The sequence below is a fragment of the Lycorma delicatula genome, chromosome 7, assembly GCF_047948215.1.
Source record: "Lycorma delicatula isolate Av1 chromosome 7, ASM4794821v1, whole genome shotgun sequence".
NCBI lineage: Eukaryota > Metazoa > Arthropoda > Insecta > Hemiptera > Fulgoridae > Lycorma > Lycorma delicatula.
This window is the reverse complement of record NC_134461.1, coordinates 11,786,878-11,804,586: the sequence shown is the minus strand read 5'-3', so window position 1 is coordinate 11,804,586 and position 17,709 is coordinate 11,786,878. Positions and strand designations below refer to the sequence as shown.

Sequence of the window (17,709 nt, the reverse complement as noted above, 5' to 3'; positions counted from 1 at the left end):
ACTACAAATCAACATTAGAAAGACTACACTTATCAGCAAGATGCAGGATTATTGCCATAGTTATTCAAACTACATATTCAATTGATGTCATCTCTTTAATATATGTAACTGTCTATGGAGAAATTGAACTCAAAACCTATAATTGCTGAGTAAAATTTATAAAATCAAACTAATTTAAGTGATTTATTATCAGTTTAAATGTAATAATAAATAAATTGTGTGATAGTATGTATGTTATACATAATTTTACAAAGTACTTCTCTGGTGTCAACTCACTGTTTCATTTTGATTTAAAACTAAATTTTTAGGATATGGGTAAGAAGCTAATAAGATGCATAAACAATAACAAAAAAAAATTAATAAAGTACGTTTATTTTTATTTTTTTAAATAATGTGTTATGTCAACTGACATGAATTTAATGCCATTCATGACTGCCCTGAGCAATCACAAGCATATTCAGTTGTCAGGTGACCTCAGTTGCCATTATTTCTGAGTAATATATATCAAATTTTTTTAATGTAGCCTTTCTTTTATATTACGAATCTAATCATTTAAAAATTATTATTTTCTGCAGATATAGTTTTATTTTAAACATTAATTGCATTTTGTAACTGTATTCAATAGTAACATTTTTATTATTTATATTTTGGCAATTAATTAATTATCATTTTGTGTAATTTTATCTCTTGATTATAATAGGACCAATTGAGTACTGCAGCCCCGGTTCAAAGTGGAATGGGAATGGCGATGTTACAGAAGATGGGCTGGAGGCCGGGTGAGGGACTTGGAAAGAATAAGGAAGGAACTTTGGAACCTCTTAAATTGCATGTTAAAATGGATAAAAAGGGTAATTGTTCATTTAAAACATCACTATGTTGAGCAGATGAATTTAGTTGTTTTTTATTTTGTTAAAGTTTTCTAGTAAATTATTAATTTGTTTTTTAAATTTATCTGTATAAGGCGGTGTGGGACAAAGGAATTATCTGTTTTCTCGTAATCTGTGGCCACTTCTCTTATATTGTTAGCCTTTCTGCTATGGCTGATTGTATTGTCAGTGAATGTGCAAACACTGCAAAAGTTGGTGTATATTAAAAGGGATTTATTCTTTCTGGTCTTGTGGGAAAAGTGCCTTTGACATAATACTTTCTTATGGTTTATTCAGTTTCTTTTATGGAGTTTGTCCAGTTTTATTATTGGTTTTTTTTTACGTGCACAGTCTGTACAAACTTTTATTGGACTAAGGCCATAAAAACAGAAATAGTGGTGCAGTCTAGAGTTGTAAGATCCAAATTCTAGTAAAGGCAATTACTTTTACATGGATTTTAATACCATATTGTGGTTGCCGGTGTTCTTTTGTGATTGGGTTTCAATTAACCACACATCTCAGGAATGGTCGACCTGAGATTGTACAAGACTACACTATTAATATACATACACATTATCCTCATTCATCCTCCGAAGTAATATCTTCGATGGTTTCAGAGAATAAGAGAGAGAGTCTTGAGGATGACCTTGTAAATTTTTGAGAGAAGCCCTGTGAATAACGTAACCAAAGCTCATTCAGATTGAATTAGTGGTTTGTGTTGTATGTTTGTTTTTGTGAAGAAATTTTTGTTTCTATTGTCAGATTAAAAAAATTAAAATAAAAGCAAACTAAACATCTTGTTTTGTTTTGGAGATGTATGTGCCTATATCAATGGTTGTTCATTTGCAACAGCATATCACAGTGATCATTTCAAATCCTGACTGAACAGTCTTGGAGCTGTTCGTTGTTGATGTATCTGCGTTTTCATGTCTCTTATTTTAAAAAATCACAGAGTGCATTGTCAGGTGTAATGAAGTCAAGGCTTCTTTTGGCTGAGGCAATGGAGCTGGTAACTCTTCTGACTCGTGTCAGAAGAGTTACAAGTGATTCAGAAAAATTTCATTGAGGCATCTGCAGACATTTCAAAGTAAAATGGACTGAAGCACTATCTTGCTGAAATGTAATGATGCCAATGATCTCTTTAGCTGATAATTCTGAAAGCAATCGCTCATTCATTATTCATTCCCAGATAATTGTGAAAGTAATAATAATAATTAACTGAAAAATAAGAACCAAGGAGATGTTCAGCTGTCGTTCCAGCCCAAATCAAAACAGGCGGATGGTGTTCAATTTCCTCAAAAAAGTGAGGATTGTTTTTCATCCAGAAAAAACATTTTGGTTATGAAAACTTCGATAAATTGCACACTCATCTGAGAATGAGACGTTCTTTTTTTATTATTTGTTCTGGGAAAGTGTTGAAGCGATAACTGACATGCATAAACACGTTGATCAAGGTCATTGTCACTCAATTCATTAATTGTGGCTGGATGAAAACATTTAACTTTCAAGTTCTAACGAATATGGTTTCACATTGTCAATCTTGGAATGCCTAACTCTGCAGAATATTTGCGCATTGATTTCGTTGTGATTGTTGAATCGGTGTCACCATGGCAGCACATGTCTCAGCTTGAGTGCTCAGCCGTCTGCTATGTGGCACATCAAAAACGCTCTCCACTGCAAAAACCTTTTTCTCCTTTGTCAGTAATGTTTGCCATAATGGTAATGATTTCCCAAAACATACAGAGAAGTCATTCATAATGTTCTCCAGTGTTTTACTAGTGTAAGGACATTTATGGACCCACACACAAGTTAAACAAATTCAACAGTGAATGCATTCGTATCTGTCATCATTTGATACTAGACTCATCCCACATGAACAAACACTAGACGATCCCCGACACGGCTTATCCTCCCCACCTTTTCCAGCAGCAGTGAGAATTGGCAGCAGTAGAGCCTGATTATGCTGGATTTATTTATTAGTGTAAGGGACTTCCTATCCACCCCATACTTAGAAAATTTCAGTTATCCATTCTACTCAGGATTTCACACGGGATAGGAGTATCTTTATACATGGAGGGGAGACTGCTCGTTATTGATAAATGATCTTGTATTGTTCATTTGAAGCTCAAACATATGCCACAAAAAATTACTTTTTCTTTAGATAGTAAAAAGCCACATAAAAGACAGAAAGGTGCTTAGGAAAAATCTTAGAATTCAAAGGGATGCAGAAGGAGAAGAAAGAATGTGCTAACTTAATGCAGTCGCAATAAAGGAGGAAGCAGCACAATGAAAGAATAAAACAGTATTTGGAGAGCTAAAAAACTAGCCAGACATTAACTATTCTATATGGTCCTACTGTGAATAGAGTTGAAAAAAGTCACATATTCAACATCTTCACATGCTTTTCAGAATAGAGTACTACATGAAATATCAAACTGCAGACCATTCTGTCAGATTCCCACTGAAGTGTTTAAAATATAAATTACAGTTTAAATTTTTTGTCTTATGGTCACATCCCCTTCCTGACACCAACCTAATTGATCATACTGTATAGCAGAAATAGCCTGAAGTAAATTAATGGGCCTCTCATTATTAATTTATACCGGATGTTGCTTAACTTTGGTGTTTGCAGTGAAATATTATACTAATCTGCCTATATTATGTGACATGAAAGAAAAATGTTGCTTTAGATTAGTTACTAAAAAGGTTGAGAATATTTATTTATTATTAATGTCTTCTGGTATAAATTATTTTATCAATTTTTTTTTTGTTTTTGCAGGTCTTGTGGCACCTGATGAAATAGGTTATAATCCAGCGCAATCAAAAAATATAGCTAAAAATTTTTATGAAGGTAAGGAGATGCTTTAAATTTTATTGTAATGTAACTCAGACTGACAGATCATTAAAAGTGAATCTGTTTTCTGATCTGTGTCTGACATAAGAGAAATCTTGTATTTGACTACCTTTTCTTAATTTTTGTATTTTATTTTACATGATTATGGCTTTTTTTATAGTTAATATATATGATGATTTGTGTTGTACTTAATTTAATTTTAGTTGTACAGATTGATTCTTTTTTACAGAGTTATGTTAAAATGGGAGATATGGAGATAGCTTATATAAATCTGAGTTATTAAGCTTCACATTTTGTTTGCTGTTCATTAAATCTTGTTCCTTTTTTCTTATTAGATTTAGTTTTTTAAAAATAGTATGTTATGTTGTTTCATCACATTGAAATTTAGTATATTACAGGTAAACATCCTGTGTCATTGCTGAATGAATTGTGCTCTCGTAAACGTTATGGACCACCTATATTTGACTGTTGTTATGAAACTGGGCCAGATCATAAGAAGAACTTCATATTTAAAGTAAGTCTTTTCACATACCTATTAATTACTTAATGGGAATATGTATGCATGTATATTTTTAATCGCTCGATCTATTACTGATGTCAGACATGGATTAGAAATGAAAATTTGGATCGGTATTTTTCTCATGTGAAGTCTACGTTAATCATTCCTAATTCATTGCTATCAGTTTTAATAGATGGTCGTTGCATTTTTAGCACTGGTGCTTCATCTGTGGAATTGTCTTGAGTTTTATTATATGTAAATAAAAACTTATTAAGTAGTATTGACATGTAGTATCAAATTTTTTAAAATTGATGTTTATGATTCCAATTAAATTAATAAATTTTCAGTAAGATTTTTTGACAATCTGTATATCGTGTGTAGTTTAAAAAACGAAATCATTTATACTTTTTTTTGGAATTTGTATGTCACACTGGTGGCATTACACACTTTTGTTTAAAAGTATATGCACTATCGATAAAAAGCATATAATTAGTGCAACAGTGAATCAGGTGATTTTAAAACACTGGGTATATAGTGTACTATTGATAAACAGAGAGAATGAAAGTATTGCTATCTTGTAACCCTTGTTTTACCATTAAGTCATGGAACGATGGGCATCATGCTATTAAAAACTTGACAGTTATGTGACTCCACAGTGAGTATTTCAGAATCATTTTAATATTTCTCGTAATGATCTTCGTAATGTCTTCTGCTGTGCAATAAAGAATATGTTTCACATTAAAAAGATGTAGCTGGGTTTGTTAAAAAACTGTGTTTACACTAGAAAATGTTGCAAAAGCAGAAGCAGCTCTATAATAAAATTTTATCCAGTCAGCATGATGGCTCACAATATCGCTAGACATTCTGATAACAGTGTAAGAAATATTTTATACCAAAATCTCCAGTATCATATAAGATTCAGGCTTTTTTTACATCAGGAGAAGGGGAAATCTGTAATAAACATCATCTACCTACACATATGGTAGTGTCAGGCTCTCTCATACTAAAATCCCTCCCCTTCTGTGACATGCAAATACCAGACCCACAGGTAATCACTGGCATGTATGTTGTTAAGGTAAATTTACATGTTATATTAGCAAGTTAGAAAACTTTCATTGGCCTAATTATTAACTCCGTTATCCTGTTGATCAAAACACATTTCAACAAGATGGTGCCATATGAGCTACACTTTACAGTTACGAGCTTCCATGACAGTTATAAAAAAAATTTGTTCCCTAATCGTGTCATCTTGCTGGCCTCTGTGGTGCGAGTGGTAGCATCATGGTCTTTCGTCCAGAGGTCCTGGGTTCAAATCCTGGTCAGGCGTGGCATTTTTTCACATACTACAAAATTGTCACTTCATCTCATCCTTTGAAGCAATATCTAACAGAAAATCACGTCATCTTGAAGATTACATTACTCTCACCATATCTTTCTGCCTTTGAGTTTTATTTGGGAGTTCGTGAAATCACATGTTTTCCAAACATCACTACCATGTCACCTCCAGGACTTTAAAGCATGGATCAGAGAAGAAGTGACTCAAATCTATGTGAACACATTGCAAAATGTGATAAAAAAATCTACCTACAAGATTGTTGAAACGCATGAAATGGTGCCCATGTTTGAGATATTATTTTTAAATAATTGTTATATTTTTGTTATAGCAATACGTTTTTACTTATTTAAAGTACCTTTTTGTCAGATTCATTGTTGCACCTGCATAAACAGTATTACAGTAGGGTCAATTTGTTTGAAGTGTCCCAGAAAAAAACATAAGCTGTTGCTTGACCAATTCAAAAAAAATTAAAACTTACCCACTTGTTTCAGGACCTTAAAACTATTTTTTCTCAATTTTTTATTTAATAAATTACATTTTGTTTCATCCTTCCAGGTCCAATAGTTTTTTAGATGATTTTTTTCCATAAACCCTTACAGTCACAAAAATTGGTGTGCAGACTGTAACAAAAATGGCTGCCACAGGTCAACTGCTTAAATAAATTAAAAAAAAAAATAATAATAATAGTTTTAAGGTCCTGAGACATGTAAGAAAACGAAACAAGTGGGTAAGTTTCAATTCTTTTTTAATTGGTCAAGCCTACCTACCACCCTTGGGTCATCAATTCAAATGGATTGAAGACCCAGTAGTCAAACATGATTTTTTTCCTTTTAAACATTTCTTTTAGTTTTCAATAGTAAAAATTGTAAACATATGAAGCTTCTTCTGTTTAACTTTTAGACTTGTCATTTTTATATTTATGTGACCATGAAGAATTCTCCAGTGGTATCTGTGCTTTTTGCCGTACATCAAATTACAAAGCTGTAAACTCAGCTGTGCTACCTACAGACATTTGTAATGAAATTGTTGCTTTATTAATAATAGATAATTTATGGCACATCACATTGGCAGTATAAATTACGTTTCGTTAAATTTTTGTTAAATAACTAAATTTTAAAAAAATAACATTCAAATGGAAATTGATAAAAGAATTATTTCTGACCAAGAAGTGATCGCAAAATGTAGTGTCCAATATTCTCTATCATATTTTTCAATGACATAAGGTTTTTAATGAAACCTTAGTTTAAATAAGGATTATTATTATTTTAGGCAATAATACATCCAATGTATTATTGCCTAAAAACGTATACATTATAACTAGAGGAAACAAGAACAAAGCAAGAAGCCCTGTCATAGTCAGTGTTAAGTTACTATCTGTTACTAACATTGAAATCATATTGCCTTGCCCTAAGCCTCCTCCTCAAATTTTATTAATTACAGTTATGTCTTATCAAAAACTGAACGATTCATAAAATAAAGTTTTGTGATGTTTTCTAGCTTTTGAATTAAATTAGAAATTAATGAAACTAATTAGAATGTTTATTAAAGGCCAAGAACTAAAGTAGAGTGACATTATTTTGTGAAAAAGAGGATTTGGAAAGTAGACATTATGCTTTTGAATATAAAAAAATTTTGTGTTACAACATTTAGAAAATTGATAACATTGTTTTGGCAGTCAGCAAATAGCCATTGCACATCTGTCACAGAATTAGGAATTAATTTTTAAAATTCTTTTATCCCATAATGTAGACTCTGGTTAACCAATTTGCTCCTGTATCTTTTGGAGGTATACTTTGGATCACAATTTGTCATCCTCCAAGAAACCATAACTGCTGTCTTCAACAGGCAAAAACGTGGCTTCTTTTCTCTGAAATTCAAAGAATGTTGCCTACCTGGTCTTTTTTAAAATTAAAAAATTTCAGTGCATAAAGGTATTATAATTTTTTGGGTGAAAAATTGAAGTCAACAATCTTTTCTTGTTTACACTATACTGTTTGTCCTCATGCTGTTTCTTTAGCGATGGGGTGTTCTGTTAAAAAATATAATTGGAAACAACTAAAAAAATATGTCATATTAATACTTTTTAATTGAAAAATACAAATTATCTTGACCATCGCCTTAAACACTGCACCAGTATATCGATGGAAATCGTGTAAAATATTCAAAATTACTTTATTTATTAATTTAAATATATCATGAAGTATTTATAAATTATTACGAAAACATTTATTCTAAATAAAACTGCTTATATACATTTATGCAGAAAGAGGAGACCTTCTGCCTGTCATACAGACGGGTACCAGTCATACAGCAACAGTAACAATTGAAGAACATAAGAAAGAAGCCATAATAAGAAAGGGAGTCGGACAAGGATGTTCCCTATCTCCGTTACTTTTTAATCTTTACATGGAACTAGCAGTTAATGATGTTAAAGAACAATTTAGATTCGGAGTAACAGTACAAGGTGAAAAGATAAAGATGCTATGATTTGCTGATGATATAGTTATTCTAGCCGAGAGTAAAAAGGATTTAGAAGAAACAATGAACGGCATAGATGAAGTCCTACGCAACAACTATCGCGCGAAAATAAACAAGAACAAAACAAAAGTAATGAAATGTAGTCGAAATAACAAAGATGGACTGCTGAATGTGAAAATAGGAGGAGAAAAGATTATGGAGGTAGAAGAATTTTGTTATTTGGGAAGTAGAATTACTAAAGATGGACGAAGCAGGAGCGATATAAAATGCCGAATAGCAGAAGCTAAACGAGCCTTCAGTAAGAAATATAATTTTTTTACATCAAAAATTAATTTAAATGTCAGGAAAAGATTTTTGAAAGTGTATGTTTGGAGTTTCGCTTTATATGGAAGTGAAACTTGGACAATCGGAGTATCTGAGAAGAAAAGATTAGAAGCTTTTGAAATGTGGTGCTATAGGAGAATGTTAAAAATCAGATGGGTGGATAAAGTGACAAATGAAGAGGTATTGCGGCAAATAGATGAAGAAAGAAGAATTTAGAAAAATACAGTTAAAAGAAGAGACAGACTTATAGGCCACATACTAAGGCATCCTGGAATAGTAGCTTTAATATTGGAAGGACAGGTAGAAGGAAAAAATTGTGTAGGCAGGCCACGTTTGGAATATGTAAAACAAATTGTTAGGGTTGTAGGATGTAGAGGGTATACTGAAATAAAATGACTAGCACTAGATAGGGAATCTTGGAGAGCTGCATCAAACCAGTCAAATGACTGAAGACAAAAAAACCAGTCATGCAGGATCATGGATCCTGTTCTTGTTTAATGTTACGTAACCTCCTGTTCTGGAAAAAAATGAGTACGTTGTGCAAGTAATATGTGCTGCCCATAGGTTAAACTGTGATGAGTAGAACCAGACGTACGATAAGTTCTTGTACTTATTTCAAATTGTAATCGTGTATTAAGAAACTTCCACAAAAAAAAGTATAAGTGTGTTGCAATCAAGCCAAATTACATGTCAAAGTAATCGATAATTGATTTTGATATGTTTTAAAATTTATAAAGAAGACTTGTTTATGTTTATACCATCGTGATATTTGAAATTAATTTGCCATTTTATTAGTATATACTAACATTGGTATTAAAAAGATCCAGCTGTCTTGAGTTTGTATAAAAACATCTATTGAACTTTAATTGAGTTTTTACTGGTCAGGCAGAATAATACACTTACTGTCTGATTTTATTATTCCCTTTTTTTTTTTACAGGTAACTGTGAATGGTGTTGAATATAAACCAAGTGTTGCCAGTCAGAACAAGAAACAAGCAAAAGTAGAAGCAGCTACTCTTTGTCTTAGAGCCCTCGGTTTGATATATTAAATTTAGAAAAATTTTAAATAAAAAAGAACTGTGATCCTATTGAGCATGAAATTAATTATACAAAAACTTTATGATGCTTACATTTATTAGTATTATTATATTGGGTACTCTCTTTATTGGGGAAGAAGTATAAAAAAACATTAGTTTCTTTTAATTAATTAATTTATTTATTTATGTAATATAATTATGTACAAATAGTTATAAAAAAATGCTGCCATTCATTTATTCGAACAGATAATTTTTTTTAACGTTTAGGGGCAATAAATTAATAATGGTTATTCAGTGTTATTTTTCAAGACTGTTTTTTTTATAAACAACGTATTAATTTTTTTTATTTTACGTTACAGTTTTCATAAATACCAATTTGAAGTAATTTAATTCAGTGTGTTGTATTGTCACAGCATGTTTATGAAAATGAATTTTTGTATTAAAGTTTTTTCTCCTTTGAGTTAAGAAAATTATATATATATAATTGAAAACATCGAAAACATCCTTTGTAATTATTGAATGCCAGTATCAATAATAATAATAATTACTGAATCACCAAATACAGTAATATGAATAGAACTCACAGACCCACAAAAGGTGCCTTTTAATTGGTGAATTCTGTCCTCATATTAATGCATTTAGTAATCAGTTTATTGTTTTTGATACGTAAAAGATACCCAAGGAGAAACTTAGAATCGGGCGGCAAGATACGCCTGGTTTCTGATACATTACGATCCCCCCCTTATAAGACAAATTCGACTGCTCCACTCAAGTATATAAATATTTGGCCGATTGTCCATCCCATTTTTTAAAAATTGTTTTTAGAAAACTGGGATATATTTATGATGTTTTTCTATGTTTTTGTGCTGTAGTGGAATAATAAGAAATGAAATAGCATTTGCAAGTAACTTAGTTAATTTTTTTTTTTTATGCAGCTCTGGTTGCTAGTGATTGTAAGTTGTACAACACTGGTACAAATATGGTACTGAACAAAACCAATTAATTGTAAAATTTGCTTTTGTTTAACATTAAAAAAAAGGTGTAATGTATTTTTTATTAAGGAAATAACTGTTGACAAACAAAAAATCAAATTTTGTAAAAATTAAAATGGTATGATTGTGTTAATTTTGAAAAAATTGATTTTCAATTTTAACTTAAGAAAGGTGTTAAAAATAAGGTAACTAGGCATTATTACACGATGTGAAATTCATGTTAAAACATTGACTACCAAAAGTGAAATGAAATGTTGATGTAGCAAAATGGTCTTAGCAAATTTATGAATAGCAGTAAGCTATATGACTGAACAAATGAGTACGATATAATCTCCATCAGTCTAATATTTTTCTTTACATACAGCGGCTATTTCGTAACTTGTCTTGATGACTGCTCAGCCTGTATTATTTCTGCTACAAGTTAATTGTTTTGTAGGGACTGGAAATCTCCATTGCAAGTAGATTGGCTTCATTTCTGATTCCATAGTAGGCTGATTTTATTGTACATATGAAGTATTTGAAAACATATTTTTAATGAACTGTTATGGCTGAAGTGTTAATAATGATAGTTTTATTAAATAATTACTTTTCTTTAATATAATCTGGATTGGTATGAATGTATTCACGCAAAAAACATAAATACTTGCAATTAAAAAAAATCTTTTTGATACACCAGTGAATTTCGTTTTTTTTATTTAATAGTTTCAACTTATATTATATTCTGTAAATGTGCATGACTAATTTTTCTTTTTCTGAAAGATGTATTCATTAGAATGCAATTCTAAATTATTTTTTTTTGTCTTATGGTATGTAATGATAATTTATCATTTTATTGTAATTAACCATGTATAATGGCGACTAAAATAAAATCCTAAAATTATAGTTTTGTTGGACTTTTATTTCATTACTTTTTAAAAATTTAATTATTAACACCATTTTAATTGTAAATTGATGTGTTTTAATTATATTCAGTGAAATTTCCTTATTCCCGCTTCCCGTATTGGTGCAATATTTTGCGATGTCTTTTCTACATTCGCGGCTAAAATTTTCCATATTCACATACATTACATTATACAGTGAAACTAAAAAATAAAAATATTATTACACATTAAAATAATAATTTAATACAGTACAAATATACATTGCAATAGTGTACATACTGTCTGCACAATACAGTATTTGTTTTTAAAGATAAAGTAGTGAAATTTCTCATATTTGGTTTTCAATGACGGACTGGATATAAGTCACTTACATAAATAAGCAAATTGTCAACATTGCACATGTAGAATTTCAGATTACAGCAGCTCAATACGTACTGTAAGTAATTCAGTTAGGTATAAGTATTGGTTATGCAACTGTAATTACTGTGTGCATGTTGTAAATAAGTAGGAAGTGTTTTTATAGAATACAGTATTGTTGATCTTTTTGACTGTGATCTGATTTATTTTACTGTGTGTACTAAATAGGAAGCCTACTTGTATTTTTGCATGGTTTTTGTTTTTAAACTTTAATAAAATTTATTTTTTATAGTGTAAAGGGATTGAGTTACTGTAACTGGTAGCAATGAAAAAAAAGGGTAAAAAAGTTGAAATCCTGGATAGGCTTAAAGAAGGTGAACTGGTAGCTTCTGTTGCTCGAAGGTTTACAATAAATGAATTGACCATTCAATACATTAAGAAATGTGAACAACAGATTAGGATCTCACACTTCATCATCTCAAAGTATTAAAATAGTTACAGTTTTTGCTGCTATTGAGAAGATGGAAACTGCATTTATTTGGATTGAAGATCAGAATAAAAAATGGGTCTAATAAGTGGATTTATTATTTGTGAAAAAGGTAAGAGATTGTACGATCATTTTAATCAGGGGCCGAGCCAAAATGATGTTGTTACCGTGTTCCCAGCTTCAGAAGGCTGCTTTAATAAATTTAAAGACAGGCAGTCTTGTAGGGAAAGCTGCATCAGCAGATAAAAGTAGCTGCAGAAACTTAACCAGCAAAATTTTTTTGAAAATCTTCAAGGATAATAAATACAAGCCAGAGCAGATTTTTAACGTGGATGAGACAGGTCTGTTTGGAAATGAATGCCCGATAGGACCTTCATCTCAAAAAATGAACAATCAGCACCGGGGTTCAAGATATCAAAAGACAGAGTAATAATTTTGCTTTGTGCAAATGCAGCCTGCTGGTGGTGATTGTTTAATTAAACCACTAATGATTTACAAGTCTCAAAACCCGCATTCATTGAAAAATAAAAATAAGACGCTGTTGGCAGTTTTTTGGTGGTCCAATAAAAAAGCATGGATTACAGCTTCACTTTTCACAGACTGGTTCAATAACTGTTTCGTACCCGAAGTTGAAAAATATCTAATATCAAAAAACCTTGATTTTAAGACTCCTTTAGACAATGCTCCCGGTCATCCACTGGAAATCCAAACAGCTCATCCCAAAATAAAAGTAGATTTTCTGCCACCATACACTACTGCTTTATTGCAACTACCATTCAATCATTTAAATATTATTACATCAGAAGAACATTTAAAATTATTTAGATGTGATGGATTGCGATTCTGAGCTGAATGTTAAATGTTAGAAGAAATTTAATATTGCATCAAGTCTTCATTAGATGAACTGAAAGTCAACTCTAGTGTCTTGCTGGAAGAAGTTGCTTCAAACAGATACACTGGATAGTACTGGTGACATCGAGACTCAGAAAATATTGCAGAAAGCAAATAGCTCATTCAACAGGGAAAGATGGGTTCAATGAAGTAGATGACACAGATACTGAAAATCTTGTAAACACACAAGAAGAACTTAATGAACAAGGTCTGGAAGATTTAATGATGCAGTTAGAGTATGAAGTTGAAGAGGTAGAAGATACAACCCTTGAAAACAGTTAAATGTCAAAACATTTAAGACGTTAAACTATCCCATGATCTTACAAAGTTTTTATAGATCCTGATCAATCTTTGAATAGAAGCTTAATCTTTAAGCACAAAATTGAAGATGCCATGCAAGAATACACAGAATTTCAACCCGGATTTAAAAACATGAGCGAGAGAAGGAAAAATTACAAATTTTTTAAAGTACAATCCAAAATACTGTAGGTTAGTTTAGTAAATTTTCTTTAAAGTAATTTTAATTTTACTGAACGTAGTACTGTTTTCTTGACTTTTTAAGGCGATTACAAAGTACAATTTGAACATGTAATACAATTTTCTAATGCAGTATATACTGTGCGTATTGTAGTTTGTTTTTAAATCATGCAGTTCGGTAAGTGCTTACAGGAATTACTGTATTTTTTGTGTAGTGTACTAAACCGGTGCATATAATTAATGTTGCCATCTGTATTTCATCAGTAATATTGCCCTAAGTAAGTATGCATGATTTTTTTTTATTTTACATAAAGAACCTAACCATTCTTCCTTAATTGAGTATTAGTTCCGTTGTATATTTGCATTGCGAATATAGAAATGTTCACAGAAAATGCCGTGAACATTCTGTATTCATGTGGTCTCTAATCCTCACAAATAAGCAAGATTTTACTGTATTTATCCTTAGTTATTTTTTGGAAAAATATTTGCAAACAAATAATCATTTTTATAAATCTGTAAAGTATTTTGATTAATTTGCATATATAAAACTGCAATTTACATTTTTTGTTTGAATGAGGGTTTTTTTGTTTCTGGTAAAAAATGCTTCTGCAGTAACATCGCTCAACAGCATTCGATAAACACCTTATAATACTGAACAAAAAAGTATTAAATAAAAAATAGAATTTTTAAAGGAAATTCTAATCAAATTTCTCAATATTTTTTCCATAAGTGAACAGGCAGTTTTCATTTAAACAAATATATATATGAAATGTATTGAATTTCAGTAAACTGTTGCTTAAGCTATGTCCAGCTCTAAGGTATATGTATCACTAGTTATGTCAGGCAGCTGCGTTTTCTTTTATAGCACGATATAAAGAAAAAGAAGCTGATGCCGTGATTTAAATGATTCCAGTTTTTAAGCGTGTTAGCCCAACCGTCACTGACATTCAAAATGTCTGGCAATACTTACTAATAAGAACATTATTGGGTAGGCTAATAGAAATAAAGAATTACCCTTGTGAATATGTTATAATTGTTTTATTAATTTTTCAAACTGTAATCTTTGCCAAAAAAGCATGTTATAATGGGCATCTGCTAGAACGTGAATTTATAATGAAATTATAAAGATTTATTTATAAAATTATGCAAATAAAATGTTCACTGGTTGGTTTTATAAGAGAATGAAGTAAGTTTAAAAGCGGTATAATGTATATATTTATTAGATTTCAGCTTTTATTTTTTTAATGATGGAAAAAAATTTGAATCATTTTATTTTTTTTCATTACTATATAAATAGCTTTTAGTGTGATTAACTCGATAATAAAAATAATAGCTTCCAACAAGAAAATTAATCGTCAAACCTTAAGTAGGAAACTGTTGTTCAGTGATAATCTGCCTTATAAATAGATCCGTTGCTGTGGTCGTCAACTTAGTGTTTGTTTTTTACAGTCAGCAGATTGACACACATCATTTATTGGCTTAACCTATATAATTTTTGAACAAACTCTAATCTCTAAATGCACAGATGTGTAAAGTATTATTTTCAGAAGTGTTGTTGGTTTGGCTCACAGTATTAACATCAAGAAGGATAATGACAACGTAACTTCTGTATATTTGCATGCATTTCTATAATTAATCTTTTTTTTTCTTTTTATTCCATAATATTTTATGTATGGCTGATCAGAAAAAAGAGAGTGCTAATTTGAGAAATGTGGCATGAAGAACTTGGAGAAAATTGGACAGGAAGGGAGAAAATCAAATTATGACAAGCTTAATCAGAATAGAAAACTCAGCAGACTGTGGGATGGCATATTTTGAAAGAAAGGCTGATTGAAACATTGCTAGGAGGTATAAAGAAAGAGTAAAAATTATTGGTTATCTAAAAGGAAGTTGATGCCAAATCAAGAACTTAAAGGTTTAGCTAGAAATAGAGTGGAATGAGATGAATCTGGTGCAGTATTTGTCTCTGAGCACATAAGCATGGAATATGTTTTACAATCCTTATTTTAAATTACTGTTGCAAGTTGTTTTATTAGGTAAATTTTTTTCAGGCTTAATTTTTAAGATATTTTAGACTGAAATTCACAACTGAGATAGTTGAAATTGAAAATTTGCCTGCTTATCTAAATTATATGTACGTGTGTGCAGAATAACAAAAAATTAATAGCAAGTGAATATTGTCTAACTGTACAGAGTAAATACAATTTAGTACAAACTATACATTCATGTTGCTGATAGCTGTTTTAAGGTCAGCTTGACATCCTGGGCAATAAATAAGTTTTGGACCAGGTATTTTTATTTCTCCAGTGTATTAAAGTTTTAATACTTTTTAATAGTGTTCTTTACATTTTCTTTTATGTACAGTAGTATATTTGTAGTAGTAGTTGTATATTTTTGTATTTAATGTTTTAATTTGTTTTTAGTATTTTTAGGTTGTTTTATTTTGTTTTTAAATTTCTACTTACGATTTTAATTTTGTTTTATTAGTGTCTAATTAGATTTTATATTTATATTTCAAATTTTGGTTTTCCGGGCGATGATAACATGAAGATGTTTTTCTCTTACAAAGAAAAAAACTACAATCTTGAGTCTTGCATTAATAAGGAACAGTAAATAATTTTCTGAGAGAAGGGACATTCAGCAACTTATTTTTGGCTTTTCGACTAGATTTTTGCTTCAATATTTTGTTTAAAAACATTATTTTTATTCAAATCAGTACTCACTTGATACTTTGATGCAATTTTCCACACCTTTCTGTTCTGTACGAATCATTTAATTCTTTTCTTACTGCCTGTATTCAGTCATTCTCCCATCCAAAAATTATTTTTAAAAAATCAAGTTTACAAAGGTTTCATAAAAAGTATATGTTATTGCCTTTACGATGTGGAGGATAATAATAAAACCTTTGTGGTAGGTTTTAGAGCGAGTATGAAGTGTAGATGCATAGGTGATGAATTGTGATGAACAACACCCTGTTGCTTATTGAATTGTTATTTAATTACTTGTCTTGACATTGCGATAACGTGTAATTGAAGATTTAATATATAACGTTACATATATAATTAAACTTAATAACGTAGTATTAGTATACTAATAAACTGAGCGTTCATCTGAACATGTCCATCCGGAGTGAAAGTACAACACAACCACTCTGGATCAGAATCTGGCGCTGAAGCATACAGGTTGCTACATCATAATGACCACTCCTTGTGGTATTATGACGTAGGACATAGTATGATCATAGCTTGCCAGAGAGCCCTAGCCTTCGCTAGGTAGCAGCACCTGATGGCACAAGTGGATCATGACCGATGGTAACTCCCATACAATATTTCCACAGTATTACTAGTTCTCATTCTTTTATCATCTAAAAATCATCATATATCAAAGAACATGCTTTCTTTCATGGTTATTATAACAGTACTATATATATATTATTATACATGTACTATATATATATTATTATACATGTACATTACCATATAGCTATGTATATTTTATTTATGTCTGTATAAATGTGTTTATTTTATTTTAAGTTTGCAAGGATTGTTACTAAGTTACAATGTAATTTTGTGAGAAATATGTACTTTCTACAGCATGAGAATAAAACTATTATTAATTGATAATCTCCTGTTAAAGGGATTGAATTTAAACTATTATTAATTGATAATCTCCTGTTAAAGGGATTGAATTTAACCTGTATTTTCAAGCTTTACTCCTCCAAACAGACAAATTTTAACCATTCATTTTTATTATTATTTGTGGAGAAGTTACTCGGGTGATCTCAAGCAACTTTTTTTGATCTTTGAAAAGAAAAATTACATTATCTACACAGACAGATTGAGATATTTTTTGTTTGTTATTACTATTGCTAAATATTGGATGGTTATAATAATGATAACATAGGAACTGTCCTGACAGTCAGTTGCTTCTGTTCAGAAGATAACGAGGAAGGAGAACAGGGCTAATGTACCAACATTTTCACTGATTATTACCTTCTCTACTCTGACGATTTTTGGAATGAATGAAAATAGGCTATCTGTCTATCCGTGTGCAACCATACATACCAAACTCCAGACGCTGCTTCCAGTATGAGGGTTTTGGTCACACCAAAATTGGTTGCACTACTAAGGAAAAAGTTTGTGTATGTTATAGCTGTGCAGGATGTGATGACAGTGCATGTATTAAAGCTGAAAAGTGTGTTAGTTGTAAGGGCTCTCATTCGACAAGGTC

At 30.8% G+C, this 17,709-nt stretch overlaps 1 protein-coding gene across 2 annotated transcripts in view; it reads left to right on the top strand.

Annotated features, from left to right (window-relative positions):
• The window catches only part of LOC142328268 (uncharacterized), a 71,543-nt gene extending 60,275 nt beyond the window's left edge, over positions 1-11,268 (top strand). For both annotated transcript variants that reach the window (XM_075371957.1, XM_075371956.1), the window contains 4 exons: positions 701-848; positions 3,646-3,717; positions 4,119-4,234; positions 9,296-11,268. In XM_075371957.1, coding sequence (XP_075228072.1) covers positions 701-848; positions 3,646-3,717; positions 4,119-4,234; positions 9,296-9,406 — 447 coding nt within the window. In that variant the 3' untranslated portion in view covers positions 9,407-11,268. The remainder of the gene's footprint in view (positions 1-700; positions 849-3,645; positions 3,718-4,118; positions 4,235-9,295) is intronic.
• The last annotated feature ends 6,441 nt before the right edge of the window (positions 11,269-17,709 follow it).